The sequence below is a fragment of the Gallus gallus genome, chromosome 9 (genome assembly GCF_016699485.2).
Source record: "Gallus gallus isolate bGalGal1 chromosome 9, bGalGal1.mat.broiler.GRCg7b, whole genome shotgun sequence".
Lineage (NCBI taxonomy): Eukaryota > Metazoa > Chordata > Aves > Galliformes > Phasianidae > Gallus > Gallus gallus.
In genome coordinates, this window is record NC_052540.1 from 9,281,188 (window position 1) to 9,304,235 (window position 23,048).

The 23,048-nt window shown below is 38.1% G+C and overlaps 2 protein-coding genes across 2 annotated transcripts in view; one reads left to right on the top strand and one right to left on the bottom strand.

Annotated features, from left to right (window-relative positions):
• The window catches only part of DAW1 (dynein assembly factor with WD repeats 1), a 305,330-nt gene that overhangs the window by 63,733 nt on the left and 218,549 nt on the right, over positions 1-23,048 (top strand). The gene's annotated exons all lie outside the window — the stretch shown is intronic.
• The window catches only part of SPHKAP (SPHK1 interactor, AKAP domain containing), a 67,253-nt gene that overhangs the window by 43,720 nt on the left and 485 nt on the right, over positions 1-23,048 (bottom strand). Inside the window, 2 exon segments of the mRNA NM_001396010.1 lie at positions 74-184; positions 7,300-7,402. Of these exon segments, the coding sequence (NP_001382939.1) occupies positions 74-184; positions 7,300-7,402 (214 nt within the window).

The following is a 23,048-nucleotide window of genomic DNA, read 5'->3' on the forward strand; positions in this document are numbered from 1 at the left end:
CCCTAGACACCCCCACACCCTGCTCAAATAGCTCTCAATGGACGTTTCTCCAGAGATTACAGTGTGTACTTACTGAGGCACAGTTGCTTTCTGACTTGTCTTCCAGAAAGCCAATTTGGCATGGTGTCCTCTGATTCTGCAGCCAGTAGTCTGTTGATTCTAGCAGGCTATTACTGCAGAGGATCTGTTAAAATAGTTAAAAATGGTTAAAATAATTTAAAATTTACTCAGTCCTACTGTGCCTGAACTCTGTTGCTGGTGCTCAATGAAAATCTTGCCTGAACATATTTTTGGGAGGCAAGACTTGGGATTCATATTCCCTTTAGACTTATACAGTTAATGTACCTGGGATTCAAGTGACATATATCCCCTAATGTATCGGACAATTTTCTCTAAGAACTAAAAGTCCTTGAAGGAGGTGCCTTAAATAACCCCAACAAGTAGAACATTTTTATTGGAAAATAGTGCTAGGAGTTTTGTTCTATGTTAAAGTGATAAACATAGACTTTGGGAAAACTAATCATTTAATAAATACCATATATACCATAATATACCACAGTATACAAACTTGCAGCCTTTATGATTTACTGTCTCTCTGTGTCTAAAATAGATCTGTACAATTCATTCTGCTAGCAGCCTCATTTCTGAGACTGCTGAGGCTACAACCTCTTTCTTCTTAAAAATATTTTTCTGCTTTAGGAGAAGTTAAAGCACTTGAAACTTTCTGTGAAGAATACTGAGCTCAGTCAGTACCCTTGGATCAAGGCTTTTTCATAGAGAGAGTTCAATCTCTCTGTGTTGACTTAGTCTTACAGCACACGCCGCAAGCTTTGCTTGAATAAAAATAAAGTTAGTCTAGAGATATCTGTAGATGATAAAGAGGCGAAGTCAGTTTTGCAAGGCTGACAGTTCAGATTGAAGTAAACTCCTTGCTGCCCCTGTACTAACTGTGCACAGTTTTCAGGTGGGTCAAATTGCCTTTTTAATAAACAGACCTCCAGTATGTTATGGAAATGTATCTGCAGAAAGTCACACTCAGAAAGGACTGTCTTTTTGAACATGGCATCAGATTTCTTTGAAATACCGGTATGTCTGGAAGTGACTCATGGATCTGGGCTGGTTGTGCCCAGACATAACCAGGAACTGTGTCTGCAGCGACGACACAGCCAGAGTCTCTGACTGTAAAATTTGTTGGGACCAAAGAGCCGTATCATAAAACAGGCAGGCTTGTACTTTATTACATTTATAAGGTCACTATAGAAAGATCCACGACAAGCAAAAGAGGCAGATGACAACACTGAGAATCACTCGTTCCTGTTTGCCTTTTCATTGAGAGCGTGAAGGCTAGATCAATTTATCCTAATTTCCATCAGGGATGAAAGTGGAACTGAGAGGCACAGATGGTCTAGGGGTTGAATTCCTGTGCTGACAAGACTGCGTTAAAACTGAAAAGTTGTTTCTTTCCATGCATTCATTTTCTGTGTAATAGTGTACAAAGGACAAACAGTTGAGGATGGTGAAGCGTGGGAAGGGGAGTTATTCACATGGACAACTTGAGGAATCTTATTAGCCAACAGAGATGTATGCCGACCTCCTGGAGGGACTGCGCTTTCTGACTGTACAAAAAGCCTATCAGCCTAGCTGACGCATCTCTTCTGTAAATTCAGTTTAAGGCATGTATTTCAGGTAATGGGACATTCAGAAGCAAAAGAGAAAGCGTCTGTCTGGATAAATTAATCCACAGGCTGACTATTTGGCATGTTTTTTTCTCATCCTTCACAATTCTTTCATGAAAAAGAGGAACCCTTATTATTTTTGAAAGAATTAATTAGCATTAGAAAATAATAGCAGTAACAGCAATGATACTCACAGAACAATTTATATGGTTTATCATTCCTGGGCAAAAATGTTAAGAAGCATGTTTGTGAAATGGATGTGTATTTTCTTTGTACTTCTGGTAACTGTGGAAGAAGACTGTACTATAGCTCTTAGACTTTTACTTTACTAATATTTCAAAATATACCTTTGTTGTCCTACCTGGAAAGAAAAATCTACCCACAGTACTTTTTCATTATCTTACTGCATAATTTGCATTGACATTTCTGTCCTACTTCAGGAACACTTACTTTCTAAGCCTAGATCAATTCCTTATGAAGTGAGAAGAACTTGTCAGGCCACTTCATTTCTCAGGGAAGATGAATGAGTGTGGAAAGCTGATCTGGGCAGCTAACACAATTTTCTAATACTCAGGAGCAATCCAGAAGTAAGCTTATTACCACACACAGACTAACACCCACTCTAATTTTCAACTTCTTGTCAGAAAGTCATATAGTTAATGCTGCACTCCCTGTGGGACGGATGACAAGGAACACCAGAGCCCATACATTTGACCTTCCTTCAGTGCCCTCTACAAAGATTTTGCACCTTTGTGGTTATTTCATTTCTTTTCTGCAAAAGGGTAGGTTGATATGCAAACTCTAGCCTTCTATGAGATTTCTTCTGAAAACAAACCTAGGGTTGACAAAATATGGAAAAACTACTGTGCCCACAGACTTTGTTCTGAGAATGACAAAGACTTGTGACTGCTTCACATCTACACCAGTTTCTAGTTTCTTCTTGGGGACTGCTGGTTAATCTTGTTTACTAGTTCAATGACTCTGAACTCAATAAATTTTACAGCATCCCGTCTTAATATGAATAGATTCATGCCACCATAACTAATTCTAAGTCTAGATGGGAAAAACAGCATATGTCATATAGCAGAGAAACAATTTCCTTCTAGCTTTATAAACTGTAAGCTTTTTTTTTTTTTTTTTTTAAGAAAAGTTACTGAAACATTATAAACTGGTTGGTAAAATATTGCATCGAATATTTTTTCCAAAAAGTACCATCTTCAGAAAATCTTGTGAAGGAAAAGAATTTCAACATATACATATGCCTACGCACACATATATATCTGATGTCAGATTTCATCTGATTCTAGGTCATCTCATCCTCGAGGACTGAAGTTCTAATGTCCTCTTAGACATGACTTGAGTACATAGGAAGCAGTCCTCTTTAACAGAAATAGCTTTCTCAGTAACAAGTTTTGTCTTATTTCCTTAAAAGATCTTAGGGAACTTGTCTTTAGTCTTAACAGCTTCAGATCTTTCTTTCCCAAATCTCAAACAGTTTCTGAAAAATTGGAATAGTCAGAAATTATCATGCAGAAACAAGCTTCAGAAAAGCTTGCTACTCCTTTTTCTCAAAGCATTTGGTGTGCTCAACCAATATTTATCTTCAGAACTGCTAGATTACAGCAGATGTATATTGTAGGTGATTAATTCATGAAATGAGATGAGCATTCCAAATTTCACCTAGTTTTCTTCCTGTGGATGTTAAATCACAGTTGGCACATCTATCTTCCATTCAGGAAGCAAATACTGGTAATGCACTATCAGAAGTAATAACTCTCCTAACAAATGTTTCAGGTCAGGTCACTGCTGTCAAGCTTGAGGGTCACTCCAGGGTTATTTATTAATTTCAAGGCTTTTCAGTGCATTTAATTTTTGTATGTAACTTTTCATAATATACTTTAAGGCAAAGGTAGAAATTACTACACGGAAGCTATGATATTATGTGATTTTTAGTAACCTTGAGGAGATAAGCAGCATTATCAGGATGGTGTTCTCCCTGGCCTATATTCTGCTTTCATATGTGCACAAGCAGTGCTGGACACAACCTTGAAAATGCAGTCAGAAATGTGAAGAAGGGTGCAATGGCATTTTTGCTACTGGAGGTCTGAGAAGATCATTTTCAGCAATTAGAATTTGAAGGAGATAGGTGAGAAAAGCAAAATAGGATATACTCCAGCCCATGCAACAGGAGGCAGGGGAGGTCAGTAATCTAACAAATACAAGTAGGCCCAAAGTCATCTGGAATGCCTATGGAAATTACTCAGAAAAGACAGCACTGTGAGAAAGGGAGGCGTGTGGAAGCATATGGATGGGGACTTCTTGCTCTGATTTTACACATATCTGAATGGTGTTCAGAGGACAGAAGGTGACATTTGACTAAGCAATAGCTGTGATGAGATGTAAATTTTGGATGAGTTTAAGCTCTATCTTATGAAATACAAGTTTCTGCATTACAATCATTACAGATATGTTATTTCCAGAACTTTTCCACTAACACTTCTATTGAGGAAGGATAATTTGGGCCACTCTGCAATGCAGATCACTGTAAGTTTATGCATTCCTGTTATGCAGTAAGTCCATAAACTGAATCCACGTGAACTTTTGGGCATGTTTCTTTGGTAGTAGACAGCAATATTATCATGTTCAAAGACACATAGGTATAGGCAAAGTGAATTTAATGCTTCAAGGTCTGACTACTGTAGGACAATTCTACTTGTTAACTGTGTTTATATAAAATGGGAGTATGCAGATATGTTCAAACTTGCATGAATATTCACTCTTTTAAGAAATACACTGAAGTCCTTATACTACAATAACGTACGACTGCAGTGGTCAACCATGTATAAGCTTGAGTGAGCTTGCCTAATCTATTGGGTGACTAATGAAATGCAACTTGAGCATAGTTATCCCTCAGAGATATAACTGTTTCCATACTTTCTGATTGCCATTTTTTCATTTAAGTCCTTTTCAAACTACACTGAGCAGCTCTGTACCAAAGATAAGAAACCTAAACTTGTACTACTCCAGTGGTCATTTACCATCTTTCTTTTATACAGCCTGCATTTCTAATACAAACAGCATCACTTTAGAAAATTTTCTCTTCTCATCTTGTAGTTTTCTTCATTGTCACCTAGCTGAGACAAGTTCTAGGCCAATCCACTGGCATACGTGGGATTTGCTGGATTCAGTGAGGTTGCTTCTGATTTGCAGCGGTACAAGTGAAAGTAGAACTTCATTCACTGATCACACTTATGCTTAACAGCTGCATGCACTATACTGCTGTATGTCTGGTTCAGAGCAGGATCATTGCACTCAGAAAATAATTCAGGATGAATTTGCATCATGCACGAAATGTGGAATCAGCAGTAATTCATGGTTCTAAAAAAAAAGTTTTCCATTCTCATCTAGAGACTCAGCCGTCAGCATTACTCAGTGTGTTGTGAATCAATGAACTAAAATCAGCCTCTAGCAGTGTGTAGATTAGAAAAGTCACTCTTTCCCAGAGGAAAATACTGCATACAAGTTTAGCGTAACAGCTTCCTGCTCCCTAATTTAGATCATAAGACATTAAAATACACTAAATATCTATAACTGTGACAACATTAAATAGGCTCTGCTCCACAAATGAAACATCTGCGTCTTCATGGCTGATCATCTTAATTGCTTTGGTTAATCACTACTCATCAAAAAAGATATGAAAGTGGGACATACAGAATAAGATGAACTATCACGGGGCACATCTTCTGCATTTGTTCAGATTGGTCTTTGTGGTAAAAGACCACATCTCATATGGTTTCTGACAGGAGTCATTCCCATTCATACCAAGTGAAAATACTCAAACCTGCAAGTGAACCATTTAAACTGTTCCCTTGCAGCAGGAACTCACAGTTTCACTCCAACACCAATTACATAACTAACTTAAAAAATTACTGTAACTAATGTAGGATAAAAGAAAAGATAATGGCTTACTTTGATTATTCTGCATCCTTTTCCTCACACGCACACACACACAACAAAGAAGAACACTAACACATACTGTGACAAAGCTGCAAAGAAGCCCAAAATATCCTGCTGTTTGTCAGAAGTGCTGGCAGAGGTGAATCACTTCTTCTAGTGTGTCTAACATCATAAAATTGACTCATATTACAATGAAAAGTTCAAATATAAGGGATCAGACAGATGCAGCAGCTCTAAATCAAAAGGTAAAAGTAGGTCTGTAAGAGTGGTGCTTCTGAAGGTGACCATGCTGGGAACATTCATAAACACAGCAGCGACACTTTTCAGTGCTGTGCCACTGTCCTTCAGTCTTACATAAAACAGCCAAGAAGTCACATTAAAGAAATGTAAGATGTTCAGCCACATTATGAATTTTATGTCCATTTCTACAGATTCCAATTACAGTCAGCAGCATTTAAAAAAAATTATTTTTTTGAAAATAAGCAAATTCTTTGAATAAATAAAATACTGACATTTTGTCTTTTGCTTTGCTGGGATGTGTTAGAGATGCCCAATTCCAGCATACAAATTAGTCTATTGATGTTTTTTTTATTTCAGTGATTTTACATTTATTGAAATTTCAGTAGACAGCCAACACTCAACCCCCAGAGTCACAGTGTGGTTTTCAGAAGGATAAGGAAAATAAATCTTTATCTTCAACATGTTAATCTTGCTATTTACACATTTACATTGTTATTTATTTTGGAAAATAAAAAACATAAAAGGAAAGCATTACAATTAGTAATGAAGGAAGAAAAGAATAGAATTATGGGAAAACTGAACAAACTGTGAAGTTTTATAATATTTTGTGGTAAACAGATGTTTTCTTACCAGCTCTAGAATTATGCCTATGGGAAATAGTCGAGTTCAGATGGTTACTGCAAATTGAGAGATGAAAGATGGCCTGTTGTCTGCAATAGGAAATGGCCTTCCCTTGGACTGTACTGCCACAGTCTGGCCCTGAGAGTGGATGAAAGCATCCAGAGTTTTCCCTCATGTATTCTCAATTGTAATATCTACATTAATAAACTACTGTCAATCATACCTGACTAATCCTAACTACATACAGACACGTACAGGCACTGCTTCCTTCACTTTTTCACCATGCTCTAAAGTAAATAAGTCATATAAATCCATTTTGAGGCAATAAAGCAGCAACAGGTAAATCTATACTACTTCCTTGGTTGCTGAAATCCTCTACTAAGATATTAGGGAAGGCAGAAAAGCTGTATTATGTGAAGGACCCTGTATCATATTGACCTCGGAGAAGCTAAGCTCTGGACCCTCAGGCTGGATCCCCGAAACTTGCAAGCTATCAAAGAGCAGTCCTGAATTTATTTGTGCTCTTTATGACTTTTATACTCTGCCAGCTAACGAGAAAAATGAGAAATACTTAAGGGAAATGTACCTCCCACACACATATATTTTGTAGCCAGACAAGTATAGACCATGCACACAAAATTGCAAGATACCACAACAGTGTCCAGAATTTATTTTTCTGTATCAATTGCTTTCCTCTTTAGGCATCAGTTAAACGTTGTGTTCTTCAATAAAAGTAAAAGCTAGAAAGCAAAGCTATAACCCAGGATATGTATGCTTTTGAAAATAACATAAACGTGGAAGTTACCTTTTTACATGCTGTGACAGTGCTTCCCAAACTGCTTCCCGAACTATCTGTGCTGTTGCCTTGGTGCTCTGGGACTTCTTGCATCAGTGGAGATTCAAAGTTGCTGAAGAACAAAAAAACATACAAAAGAAACCTCCAAAAATCTTTGCAGTGACTCAGTTACATATATAACTCAAATTATGCAAAAAATACAGTTAATTAAAGAGAAGTAACTAGTTTATAACAAGTTTTCTATAGCCTCATTAGTGACATTAAAATTCTATTTATGACTTTAATTTTTTACTTTTGGAAGACTCTCTTAAACTATGCTATATTTTGAAGACTAGAGGACAATACGTAGCTGCCTTCAATCACATTCATCTGTCTTGAATGGTACTGTAAAACATGGCACTAACTTATTTTAATAAGCAAGCAGCTTGAAAGAGCAAGTAGAATACTGGCTACCGTCATTCAGCTTGGTAGACATTATAAAAATAAGTATTTGCTGCAGTTCATCCTCAATTTTACCTGCCTGGATAGAAGAAGTTATGGGTAGTGATTAAAACGTAAGAAAGCTCAATAGAAGTGGTTGAGTTATGTAATCCAGGGTGAATAGCTTTGCTATGTGGTAGGTACAGAGCAAAGGCAAGTTGTGCATATAGTCTGTTTTGTGAGTCAGCTGTATACAGCACACCTCTGTTTACTTTGGGATTGTCTGGATGTGATAGACATAACCATAAAAATAAGCTCTTGCAACTAAATTATTTGCATTCACACCTGGTACCACCCCTCACACTTTACTCTTGGAAAAGATCTGGCCAACCTTGCAAGATCTCTCTCTGTACAATAATGGAATTGCCACAACCTTAGTGGAATTTCTCTCTCCAGATATAATGTGATAGCTATTAAAGATCTCACAGTGCTAAAAGTCCCTTTCTCCAGAAATTTTCTAGGAAGATGGTATTCAACACCATCAAGTTCTGCTTTCCAAACGGAGCCTCTAGAGTGCTTTCATTTACTGCCAACTATCTATGAGAGGATAAAGAACACTTGCAGATAGACCCTAACAGGCAACCAGGTTACCAAGGCTTAACTAATAATCACTCGCCAGTTCTAACAGGATAACAGACCATGTGCAATTACCTCGTCTGCTCAAATAAAAACTAAAATGAATTTTCCTAAGTCATCTTTGCTGAATCTTGAGCCAGTGTGCTAGGAGGAGCTTACACTCAGCTTTTTACCCAAATCGACAGCCAAACATCAACAAGGCTACCTTTCTCACAAACATATATTTTACTTGAGACTGTTTAGGACCCGATATGGATGTTCAACTCCCATACTAAGTAATTTGTTTTGTCAACAAGGATATTGGCAATATATGAAGTATTGTTCTATAGTTACTAAAAACGTCAACAACCAAAAATCAAAAATCTTCTGGAATTGGGATTGTGAATGAAAAATACAAAGATTAGTACTTACTAATTGCTAATTAATCGGAAGATTCATGAATTGCATGGGAGGATGGAATACACATGTGTAAGTGAGATCAGAATGTTATCTGACTTTACTTGAAAAGTGCAATATCCCCTAAGACACACTAAGACACCTGCGTCATTTATATCTAGAAGTGGGAGTCCTGACTGTTTGCAAGATACCTCTTCATTGCTCAGATTATGTAGATAAAAATAATTTATCTGGTATTTGAAAAAGCAAACTAGAACTTCATAAGCCTTACCCTTCAACAGAAGAATGAGGGACATTAAACGTACAAAGTCATTCTGGTTTTATATCTTAATTAAAAGTAAGAACCGGATATTCAAGGGTCAAATACTGCATATGTGAAGTACTCTCTTTCACAACTCCACAGTTAGACCAGCTGCAGTCTTTGTACTCTGCCCAGTACTCCCAGCAGAAGCTGTCACTGCCTCTTTTTATAAGATGCATCCCTCATGTAATCTAATAGTAAATTACAAACCAAGTCTGACCTGCAGGTTGAAGAACAAGGCTCATTGTTTTCTCATGCTCTTCAACGAGAGAAAGACTGAGTGGCTTTGCTACTGCTTTGCCCTGCAGGGACCTGGCATGCTGACAGTGAATGCTGGCTTTCTGTCATGCTGTGTGCAGGTAACTGAACTCACAGTGCCGTAAGTGTCACTGAGCCTAAAGGCAAAAAAGATGGCAGTGAGGCCACTAACTGAGAGCCCTTTTCGACCTTAATTAAACAGTACAGATAGAACAGTACATTAAAGCACAGCTGGAAAATAGTTAAGGAGTCATGTTCTGGAGTACTGATGAATTGTGCTGTCTCTGGATCATGCTCCAGTAAGGAGTAATGCATTACATCTTCCATACAGCAGTAAAGCAGACTTCCCAATCGTGTGGAAAGCAAACAGATCTGTAGCATCTTAAAATCTTAAAATCTGTGTCCTTTCCAAAATACCACTTTTCATTTGCAAATATGGCAAAGATTATTAAAGGTATGTGATGAGTAAAATAAACGTAGAATGCCACTACCTGTTCTGAATGAGGCTTCATCTCAGACTTAAGTTCTGGAACTTAAGACAGGAAAGAGCAACTTCCTTTGAATTTACTGAAATCTGGTAAACCTGAATTCTCTTGTCAGCTATCCCACTCCTTGGAGATAATTTCATGCCACACTGACTGATCAGTGCACAGGTAAAATCAGCAACTTTGTTTCCCAGGACAAGGGACATCACAGTCAGGAGTAACTGTAAAGTAACTATAGAACTATAGCACTTCCATAGCCTTTTTTTTTTTTTTTTTTTGGTCTATAGGTTCTACTTTCCAGGGCTGTAACTGCAGAGACAAATCTTTATTCTTGTGCTGCATTGCAGTTCAAATCTAGGGTTGCACTGGTGCTATGAATTCCAGGCTCTGTTTGCAAAGCTCTTCACACAGTCAGGGTTCACAGACTGAAAAAAAATTTAAGAGGGAAATGCATAATTATGAGATATATTTGGGAATAGTCTTAGACTCCACAGCTGATTTTCAGTGAGTTTAGGGATGTAAAATACTTAAAAATACAGAGAAATACATATGCACACTCACTGGCCACTGTTGATAGTTAAATGAACACCTTCTATGTATCGTATGAAGCAGATATGCAGCAGTACATACTAATTGATGTAAAAGAGCATATAGCTGAGTTTCTTCAGTTTGACCACCCAGTGTCATACACTTACGTCTTGCATAACCCAAGCAAATGCAGCATATTGGATTGTGTCATGGGTCTTTCATTCAACACAGAACTCAGGTTTGGCTTTTCAACATCTCTTTTTTCATTATTTCACCAGTCAGTTTGATCAAAGTTTCCTCTGCTCTTTCTTTATCCAATAGGCTCCTCTCTAAGCTTTAATTTTCAACATGCATGTGATTTCTTAAGAGATTCTCCTCAGACTATTCAGTCTGTAGTAAAGTAAAATAAACCCAATTTTCATCAGCTCCCCAGAGAAAAACTATTCTCTTTGAGAAGTTGCCTGCTCTCATTAGTTTCTCAACAGCAGAAAACAAAAGAAACTGCTCCAGTGATGTTGTCATGTCATCATCAAATGATAAGTCTGCATTCATGCACTATACTCATTACTTCAGCACACCAAGAGTTTACACAAAGCACAAGTCTTCCAAGGCATCTGGCACAGGTAAGTACCTTTTCACTACAATATAAAGCAAGCTATTGAAAGCTTCAGGTCCTAATTCTCACCTTTGCTAGACTCCCACTGCTTGATGGAGAATGCTCATCTGGCTTAGATGTGCTCATTGGATGTAGAGCTATCATGGAAGGCCACAGACTTAATAAGAATCTGTTAAAGGATGGCTCATCTGGGGACTTCAGTCAGTACAGTGTTTAGTAGAGGGTGTAAGTCTGTAATATCTACTGAAATAGTCTGTATCCTGTGAGAGAATGATTTCTCCTTTGGTGGCAGAGATCCTAATTTACAATTTCCAGTCTGAAGCTGGGAACCTGGACCAATGGCTCGGTGTTAAGAAGCATGCAATTTTCAGTATAATATCTCCATTAATAGAAGGGTTTCCAGAGTCACTTATTTGCCACCAGATGCTGTTTTACTGATACCAGAATTGTGATTGATTCCTTTTCCTACAAAGCTAAATGCTCTCACTAAGGATGCAAACAAATTTCTTGGAAATCAGAAGCCTGCAACAAATTGCTATGAGATTTATGGCACCATCAGTAATAAAAATCCATCCTTTGTTACTGACCAAAATGCAAAGCAAATGCTTCTATTTTCCTACACTGAATAATTCAAAAATACTGACCTCGATGACTCAATACTTAATAAAAAAAAACCCCACAGATACTTCTAAAAATAATTACCTTTTTTGCAGATGTGGCAGATGGTGCTACATCACCAAGAAGAGGTAAATTAAAGAATTCCCCAGATTATCACTGAAGAAAAATAATCTTGTGAAACAATATCAGGAACTTCACTTTTGCTCCATCTTGAACAAGCACAACCTGCTTAAAAAAACCTCACTGCTCAGTAATTGTTTCTAAGGAGCAAGTTCAATAAACAATGAGTGACCATTACGTATATTTTTTAACAGCTTCATGCTTTTCATTGTGATCTTTCAGCATTCTGAACACACAAAACGTACTGATCCATGGAAAAGGTAATTTTGTTGAAGTAAGCAAACTGAACACTTTGAGGTTTCTCAGTGCCATTAACGCTAAGCTAAAGTTGGCTGTGTTTCTAATGCTTTGCTAATGTTCGTACTGAATGCTACTACCACCAAAAACTGTATTTCAAAATAGAACTATGACACAAGCAAGAGCTGGGCAAAATTCTTCAGCATATTCTCGATTTTGCATTCACAACGACACCCAAAAGCGACTCAAAAACAGGGAGGCAGCCAGCTTAATCCAGACCCTAAGCAAACAGCTTCTTGGAAAGGCATGCAGCATTAAAGCAGCATCTCTTCACTTCAAAGCCCAAAGCCTTTTGAAGTAGGCACACCAGTCACGCTCTTCCTTATGCTACCTTTCAGATTTTACAGTTTTAAGAATTACCTTTACACGTAAATAGGTCAAGAGTCACTAGCAGTAAAGTCTTTAGATGTAACACTGTCAAAGTTACTATTTTAATCCATAGAATTGGTTTTGATTCAGTCTGGACCATGTGTATACTTCAATCAGAGCACAGATGGTTAGTCAAACAGACGCTCTATAAATACCTCAAACAAATGTCTTTCTGATTTTTTTTTTATGGATTTGGAGCCCATGTGCAGAATATAATCACTGGCAATACCAGGGCCTGATCTTGCAATGCATTCATAGACTTGTTTCAGTCTCCATTGGCTGTTACTGACTTCACTGGGAATTTAAAATAGTGACACCTCAGTATCAGACCTCAGTGTCTGATATGTAATCAGGTTGCTAGAAAACTGGTGCACTAAAAGAGTAGAACGTTAAGTCTTTATATTCAGATTGCTCATTTGATCATGCCTGTTGGGTACTCTTGATTTACATCCCATTTTTACCAGAGCACTTTTATCACTGCAATAAATAAATAAATAAATAAATAAATAATCCTTTTGCTATATGCTAATGAAAAGAACAGAGAAAAAACTGCCCATACTACGGTATGCCACACAATAAAAAAAGTCTTTATCTTCCATGTTTACACAGCCCTGATTGCCCTTTATTCAGTTCCAAATAATAATAAAAAAGCAAACAAATCTTGGAGCCTCTGCAAGCATTAGCAATGCCCAGACTTCTTATAAAACATGTTTTAAAAGTATTACAAAAGCAAAGTTTTATGGAAAAATAGATGTGAAAAAAAAGTTGCACAATTTAGTGAGAAATATTCTTCCCTTTTCTTATTTACTGATTGCATTATTTAAAGAAAAATAGCAATGTTTTATCTTCTACTTCACATTCTTCATCATACTAAATAGTTCAGCAAAGTACAGATTAAAGAGCTGGCAATGAGGAGCTGAATGGCAGGTAAATGCTTTTTCATTTTTAATTTTTGTGATAGTCTAACTATATTTCAGTAGTTTCCTGACAGAGAGCCAACCCATAGGAACTTTACAGAAAGCTGATAAGCATCCTGCCTTTCTCCCCCTGGATTTTGGATTTAACATGACTTTAGGGCAAAAAGAAAAAAGGACAATTCCTGGTGTACCTTCGTTATGCTTGTAGAAGAATGACTACTTGCTAGGGTAACTTTCTAGAAAAGACAGGCATGGTTCTTGGTCAGAAGAAGCTTCATAAAAAGTACAAGAGGAACCATGAGATCTCTTCCTGTGAGAGTGCATGAGTTAAATGAAGAAAAACACTTAGAATGACAGGTAGGATGCAGTTTTGGTAGCCATCTTTTTTGAAGAGTTCCTAATTTGGAGGTTGATTATTAGACAAGATCTGATGAGGAGAAAGACTGTCTGAACACAGGAAAGATTAGGGAGCAGATGCTTAAATTCATGTGGGCTGAAATATCACCAGACCCTGCTTTTCTACCCTAGAATCGAGGAGACCATACCCAGCACTGGAGTGCCATTAGATGGGAAACTAAGGTAGACCTGGAAGTTTGACTGCAGGAGAGATAAGAAATCTCATTAAAGGAAAGATGCTTCAATCTGTTTTGTTTGTATGTACCTAACCTAAGTGGGCAGTGCTGATCAAGAAGATGATTTCAGAAACATAAAGACCGAACCCAATATATCCAGACACAGCTATTACATAAACTACAGAAAAAGGCAGTTTCATTTCAGCTAAATCTTTCAAAACATTGTCTAGGGTTATAATGGTGTTCATAAAAGCAATATGTTTTTACCTTAACTAATGACTCCCGAACAGTAAAACAACTGTCTAAAAATAAGTGCCTTCATCTCAAATGGTCTCAGAAAATTCTTATTCTCTTCAATTCAGCATTGTTTCTATGACCACCTGCAGCTGTATTCATAAACTACCTACTTAAAATGTCAGGGTACATTCTGAAGTTATTTTAACACTGAAGAATACATTCTGTTATTGCTTATTCAAAACAACATATTTTTACATAATTTACATGTTTTACATAATTTACACTCCTGAACAATTCTGATTTCCTACCAATATCCAATGAAACACAAATTTCTCAATTTTGATGCTAGGTTAACATGTCAACCAACAGCAATTTCTGAAAAATTACAGAAAACAAGGTCTCAAAATAAATGTTTGAGAAGTGTGATTCTTTTTAACACTAACATTATCAGTGTATGAAATAAAATGGAGCTGCCACCCTAATTATCTTGACTTCTAATAATACAAAGCACGCTTTTACATAATTCTATCAAGATCTTACAAACATTGCCTTTGCTTTACTTTTTTTTTCCCCATGAACTATACTGTGTTTAATGGGATTGAATGGAAGAGGTAAAGGCAATGTTCTCAACTTTTTGTAGCTTACACTAGCATAAAGAAAGTGTAAGATTTCTGTCCAAGAAACTATGATTGCTTATTGTTGTTTGTGGTTTTTTTGGCCAGACCAATCCTCCTTCTTTCTATGCCCTAAACCTATGGCCTTTCTAACTATATAAGGAACATAGGACATTATCTCTGAGAGTCTAACAATGAATCAGATCACTGAGATATTAATTTTAATTTATCTATTTATTTTTTGTGGTGGTACAATGCCTATAAAATGCAGAGCTTCTTCAGCCATTGCTTTGCAACGAACTTCAGAATAACTATGAAATTGTTGCGACAACTGGTCCTGAAACATTTGACTCGCTCTTGCTGGAATGCCCAGGGTTCAGCAAGGCTATCTACCCTGCTGACTGAGCTCAGGATGGGCTCTCAGATAAACTTACCATTAGCTGCAGTGTCATTAAGTTGGAACATGCTAAATGAGTATTCTTGTATTTACACGTAAGGCATGAATATAGACCAGATTATGTGTAGGCAAGAGTTTTCAGTTATCCACTAAGAAATCAAGAGATTTGTTTGCAGAGAACCTGACAGAAGAAATTTCTCTTTGATACCACTTGCTCTTTTTTATGTGTGGTACTTGAAGATAGGAGAACAGTTTCTGTTCTAACACAGTGATATTAATTTAGATACAGACAAGTTCACTTGCACCACAGTCTAAGGAATGATCTTTAGTGAAGTTGACCAAATAGTTGAGTCATACATGATGAACGTGTCTGCATCACAATTGTTATCCAGGCTTCTTTTAAAATAATAATAATAATAATAATAATAATAAACAAACAAATAAATAAATAAATACGATACTGGGAAATCCTTGCATTTTGTAATGCACCCTAAAGTGCTGAATGACAGCAACTCACAATACAAATTAAACTGAAGGTGTTTCTGGGCAGAAGTGCATTGCTATTTCAGCAGAGCCCAGCAGCAGGCACGCTCTTCCTATGAGCTTCACTAAGAACAGAGGTGGACTCTTGACATGTATCTTTGGGTGGGTTTAGAGTTAACACTGTTTACCACTGCACCCTTTTTCCTTTTTATTAAAAGGAACACAAAAGGAGGTATGCAAATACATCCAGCTTTTACAAAATAACTATTGTTTTATTTGTGTGGGGGGAGTGTCACCGTAAGCATTTCAGCTGGAATATATAGGATATAGTGTAACATCATGCCTTCTGACTAAGTAAATCATCCATTGCACGCAGCAAACACACGTTTGCTTATGAATTAATTTTATTTGTATGAAATAAAAGTCTGCTACTGTGTGCAGTACCTGAGGATGTATCTCTGTGTAATACTCAGATGTCTGCTCTGTAATGTACAGTATTGATTTCTATAATCTTAGAAATATGGCTGCACTTTAAAAAGCATCACGACTTTGCACTTGGTAACTACACTAACATTTAAATTATATCCTGAAAATCACTTGAGACAGTTCAGATAATGTGGCCATTGGATTTCACTGAATGTATGGCATACATTACACACAGGATTAAATTTATTGGCAGGTACAATGTACAGCCAAGATCACGTGAGCATTTAACTAAACCACTCAATAGCCATGCTGTTACTTCTATTTTGTTCCCTCTAATTGAGGGGAGGGTCTCATTCCAGAATTAGTGTGAGGACAATGGGTCTGTCATTTCAACATCACAGCATGCAAGTATTTTCCTTTTATAAATAAATGAGCTGTCCATTTTTATTGGATGTCTGCAGTGATAATACATGTCCTTCTTTGAGAGAGAAGCAATTGCTTTAGATTATATAGACTAACAATCTGTAAGTATTTGTTGGACTGTTATCCTGCTGATTTGATATCTTACCTTTTCAAACTGAAATTGCATAGATAACTTTAAATGAATCTAGGGGAACAGGATACAGACCTCATTTAAACACAGTTCCATAAACTAAGTGCTATTGTGCTCTTTGTATATGTTGCAGTTTCCATGGAAACAAATAGGAGACATTACTTTTGGAGCAAGCTACATACAAGAGCAAGTGATTTACGATTACTGCTCAAAGCAGTACTGCAGCCCTCCTTGGGCTGATGAATGCATTTCCTTCTGCAACTGTTCTGTCATTTGTCTGGATAGTTACGCTCAAGATTTCTGGATTAATGTAGCCCATACATACTGCACTTCCTCTTCATTAAGAAAATTAACCTCACTTAAGAAAGAAGAAAAAGAAAAAAAAACCTTAAAAATTTAACTTGTTACTCAGTTGTTATAAAGCAACAAATTCTATGCAACATCCACCACATGGTTGGCCAGGGAGTTTTTGGGAAAGCAGTAAACAGTTATCCAAATCCAGGAATCCTGAATTCTGCACAGCTTTCTTTTTAAGAGGTTTTAAGTGTAACACAAAGATGCCTTATTTTAGTGAATTCCAGTTTGTCAGCAATTCACATACTAAACCCAAACTTCTCCAGTAATGAATGACTCCTGTAATACTCAGAAGCTGGTTATTGCTGGTGCAAGGAGACAGCTCAGAGACAGAGAGCAGAGTGCAGAACCCTGCTTTAAGATGAATTGCTTAGAGTTATACAGGACTTAATGACCAGTCCTGAAGCTGGGAAATACACTCTGCAGCATCAGGTTCTGTGCTAGATTTTTTTATTATTATTATTTTCTTTAAGCAGCAGATTAAATTTAGTTGAGATTTGAAAGGAATTTTTCTTTGGTAGAACTCAATCAGAATTTATTAGGAATACAATGAATTGCAATGCCAAAAGCAAGAGAAAACGTAGCTTTGATAAAAAATGCTGACTATCCATTATGTGTCACCAGCATTGGCAGCAGCCAGATATTAATAATCGGTCAAGTCTTGAAGTGAAGAAATTAATGAGGGAAACTAAAGAGATTAATGAAAATAATCCAAGGTTGACAGGACTATGCAAAATCCTAAAAAAGAAGGTTTAAAATTCATACACCAAATAAATACCAGCAATCATAATATTAATCTGTGTGTTCTGAATTTGCGCTATTTGTTAAGAGAAAAACGACATCCACTCTGAATTTTTCCTATCTGAAGCTGGGAGGACGGCAGGTGTACTGTATATGCAATTTAAAGCACTATTTAAACGCACTGATAAAGAGGAGGTTAAAAAGTTCCACCCCTATGTTTCTGATGCTGAGCTCCCCATACATGTGGGGAGTTCCAAAGCCGTTGCTCCTGCAGGTGCTGGGCAGGCACACAGGTGGGGGAGTACACCGGTTCCTGGGGAGAGTAGACCAGTGTCCAGACCATGGAAGAAAGGGAGCTGCCACTGCAGTAAGATGGTAACTAATGTTTTTATTCTGTTGTATAAAACATTTTAACTCAATTCCCTTCTGTGAGAAAGCTAAAACTCCTTTGCCACTTCTGGGTGGTTTGAACACTCCGTTCAAATTTATTGCTTGCATTCCTGATCCTTCATGCTGAAGCTGTATCCCTCCTGTCAGATAATGAAATACTGGCTCTGAGAGGCAGCGGCAGCACTCCAGAATGAGCTTAGATAAATGTTTAATACAGAATACTGTTAACTGGAGGGACCACTGCCAGCATCCTTGTAATCCCAGGCCAGTATCCTCACCTGACTGAGCTCCCAGCCTCTCCTCTCAGCCTGTTCTGGCTCTGTGGCACCTCTGGCTCATAAAGCACTCTGTTGTCTCAATATGTGACTTACTGTCCTCACTTCTGTCTGCTTAGGTGCCATTCATGGTTTAAAATACAGCTCTTCAGTGGGTGCTCTAATTTCTGATGTCCGTATGCTCAAGTAGATGAGGATTGACAGCTGCATCAGGTAGTGACTTGAAGTGGGTTTTAGTGCTGAGGTTTATTATCCATAGTACAGATAAAGGTTCCCACCAGCCTAATTCTGCCTCACTCCTAAGTAGACTTAGCTTAATAAATGACATTTAAGCAGAAAGAATAAAGTAATTAACCTGGGGCTGAGGAAAGAAATGGCAAAAGCCTGCTAACCTGGTAAGCATGCTTGTCATCATTACAGGAAAGAGCTCACAGCCTAAAACACATACAAAATGGACAGCTCAAGAACAAAATATGGGCATCTATGAAAATAACAAATGTTCTGCAAGCTTTTTTTCCTCCTGTCCCTCACAGCCCCATGCCTCAAGAGATCAAATTCCTCATCCACACACCTAAAAAGGTGGATGCTTCCATTTCCTTCTGCTTTTAGCCAGACTTTTTGACCTCACTGAAGAAAATGTCCCTCTGAGAATTGTTGTCTCTCTGACAACGTAGGTCAGCCAGGTTAATGAGCCGGTTAAAGTATTTCCCCATGAAAACAGAATGCAGCACGTCACTCCAAAAATTCCCACCACCGATCAGAAACTGGGAATACAAGGTGGCGCTGTAAGAAGATGGTCAGACTCCAAAAAGAGCACATTAGATACATTTTCTGGCCACTCAAATCAAAACATCTGGAAAATTCATATGCTAAGTTGCAAATGAAAAGCATAGCCATCAAATACTAAATTTGTGACACTAGCAACCGCTCTAATGCATGCAGTTATTGTGATAATAATAATACCTCTGGCATTACACTCTTGTTTAGAGGATTTTTATCTTTGCCCTCTTTTATTTAAATGAGATTTGTAATATATTTCTTCCTCCACTCTTTGCAGAGGTGGAAATGTGGAGAATGGCTCTCCAAGCTATGCAGTCTCAGCAAACACCACCAACCGCCCCAAATGCCTCAGTCCTTCCTTACTTCTTTTCACTCATCACTGACAATGGTTCCAAATTAATTCCCAGTACTGATTCCTGTTGGTTTATGTCCTGTTTTGGTTTTGTTGTTGTTTGTTTGTTTTTAAATTCCTTAATGATTCTTTCAAAGAAACTGTTAGATCTAGCTAAATTCCTTTACTGTTGAACTTCATAATTTTGCCTGCAATTTTGTCTCCTTATAAGATCAAAGTTTTTTTTACAGTTACTCCTAAATGCATCCTTTCCCATTTTAGTACAAAGCCGACAAATCTGTTCTCTCTCCCATATAAAACCTGGGCTGCTTTGCTGAACTACAGGACCAGATGTCAGCTGAAGTCTGGGACATCAGTGCTACTGTGCATGTTACCAACCAAAATGAGTGAGGACCACATGCCTACTGTAAGAAACCTCTGGTACAACTGTAGCTCTTGGATCTTTTCTTAGCTTTGAATATTTTAACTTATCTGTTTGCACCTGCTATCAGGTCTGGCATACTGATCAAATGTGAAAAGTGCTTGGCTTCCAACGGGGACCTATAAAATCAGAAAGGCTTTTCTTACCCATTCTTGGCAATTTTACGTGCTTAAGTCTGCAACACCAGGCATTACTAGCATGTAGCAAAGATATTTCATTCTACGTCAGTGATACAAAACTTTCTGTACTACACGGCGAGCGTATAAGAAATAGCAGCCATACTTTGACTTGTCTTCTCACCGTTTAAACTATAAAGCTTGCTATTCCTCATCTGTGGTGTGTGGGAATTCATTTTAATTCTTCTGAATTACTGTTCAATGCAACATTGCTTCTAAGCTGCATTGCTGTTTCTGATTCTCAGTTGAAGAACACTTCTTATTCTTCCTTTTCTTTCCAGTTTTCACAGAAAAAACTATGAGTTGAAAGTCTGTGCTAGTCCAAAAGACAACTGCCTGAAGACTCCTATTTCTTTGTCAGCTAATATGGCTTTCAGATATACAGGCTTGCCCAAAAATTGTGTACGTCTATAGGATTAGTTTCAGAAGCTTGAGCAGAGAAACTGCAGCTTTACCAAACTGGAGTGATAGCACCTTCTTAGGCTACTGTGCAATAGCATTCCAGATAGTCAGTGGTTTATACAGGGCACAGAAGCAGTGTAGTTCTTGGCTTATATGTAAATAATCCAAGTATTTTAATTCCTGATGTTATCCTAGAGAAGCAAAGCACAAGCTGGTAGATTTAAGGGCTTAATGCAGTTTTGTTCCTTCATCATAACAACAACAACAAAAATCGTTATAGATTGCAGTTCCAGGTTCTTAACTGCGATGTCAAAAATGTCTTTGAGCTGCTTGAAGAAAAAGTGACAGCTACCAGTTCTGTGTAGCCCCATGCAGCTGTTCATCTGATCCCCAGGGGAAGCATTCACCCCAAGAGCTACTGCTGGAAAGTAATTTAGCTGTGAATGCCCAAAGGCATCCACCTTGCTCTGCTGTGCTCCGCAGCAGCTGTAGGCATCCAGATACAGTTGTATGTTTTTGCCTATGGCTATGAATGCCAAAGCAAGGGAAGGCAGAGAGCAGGAATTAATATGCACTCCAACTTTATACTGAACTCAAGGAGCAATCACAGTGTGTGATTCACTGAGAAAGGCAGAGCTTAGACCCCTCATTAGGAAGCTGGGTGTATGTGATTAAGATCAGCAGCAGAGTAGCCACAGAAACAAACCAACGTCCAAAGTGATTCTGAAGGGAAGAAGTGAAAAACTACTTATTCCATAGCAGTTTGATAGTGAAGACTTTTTTCCTTTGGTAAGGTCTATACAGCTACTTCCCAAACACCAATGTTTGCTGTTTGTTCTTCTTGACAGCTGCCATAATTAGTCTCCCATTAAAGTAACTCAAATATTTCAGAAGAGGTAGGTGGAGTATGATGAGCTAAAAGTGTATGAAGAGAAATTATCTCTCCCAAAGCTTCCCAGTGTGCTTTTTTTTCCCATGAAAATCTTCCTGGACTGAATGAATGATGGCTGCTCCAGTCATCAACTTTTATTCACAGACGGAAAGTATGAAGCTTACATACTTCAACAAATAGAGGGTTACCTTGATTAACAAATAACAAGCAGCTGCCAACATACCAGCTGCAGGAGATAAAAGGGATGAAGAAGAGGCCTGTAGTTGGAGAGAAGACTGGCTTAAGCAGGGAGAAAAATTATGGCTTGGTAAGAAAGAGGTATGTTGCTCACAGGAGCAAGCTAACTCTGGGGCTTGCTACAGAAATAGAGGGTGTTTTCCAGGTAACAGGCCTAGCTAGGGTGAAGAGCTGACCACATGGCAGAGCTCTAGAGCAGGTGTGGTTTCTCAAGAGATATTCTGTATAGTGGTAAAAAGCTTAGCAATGGTTGTGTGGGGTCAGAAGATAGATGGTTGTATCGCTCTGAGGAGACAAGTGTTTAGCAATGAAAGCAAGACCACAAGCATGGAAAGCAGCATGCTGTCTGACTCAGTATCTTACTGTCTCTTTGGAATATATCTTATCCTTATCCCAACTATTTGTGTCAATGTTGTGTTTTACAAATTTCTTTGTTTAGGATAAAGGATGGCAGATCAGATTGCATTTAAGGACAAAGAGATCTTCAGTCTGAGTCTCCTTGACTTTGGCTTTCAAAAAAACACTATAGTTTGTAAAATCATCATGGTATTCAGTGTATGGAAGTTGCACATAAGAACTACTAGCCATGAGTTAAAAATATATATATTCTCCTTACTTCATCCTGAAATGTTAAGGGTGAGGGCTATTCCTAGATCAGGCAATTCAGACTCAAGTACAGCAGCATTATTAAGCTTTGGTCTGTAAATAACTATTGATCTGAAAACCAATTAAGTTAGCTCTCCTCCAGATGTTGCTTTAAAGGTTTGATTCTTCTTATAAGGAAATAAAAGCAATTTCTCATACAAGCAATTATCACTCATAGATGTGTGCCAGCAATCCCTGCTGAATATTCAGGCAGCTCTGTATTGTTTCACCACCTTCCTCTTTAAGATGGTGTTTTCTCCAAACTTTATCCTAATATTCTTTGCTCTCTCTCTCTTTGGGAAACCATACAACCCAAACAAGCCGAAGTACAATCATTTGCAGTATATACTTTTTATCTCCAACACAGTCTGTAGTATAAGACAGTCCGATTTCTATGCTACTTCTACCTGCCAGCTATCATCACAATGCAGTATAGCAGTGGTTGTTGAACACCCAACTGCACCGCACACCTGCAGCAGGCTGCTCCTCTCCGAGCATCGATTTCCTTCTTGCAGGAAGTTTTGCTCGGATCAGTTTTGCATAAGTGCTATAAAGGCGGTTCGGTGGAGCTCGGGTAGCGGCAGCACAGTGACCGCGGGGTCCTCTGTCACTGAGAGAATCAGATTTACTAGGGGATGCACGCGCATAGAAGCACATTATCCCGAAAGTATTTTATTAAGCACAGATCGACTCACCGCTAGAGCAGGAAAACCGGCTGTTATAGGAAAAGAAAGGATCAAATCCTCGATTTTTCACTTTAATTTCTGCTGTCCGCGCGGCAGAGAGGCATGGCAGCTGCGCACCTCCGGGCAGGTACCGGCGCGGCCACGGCCCCTCCGAGCCCAGCGCC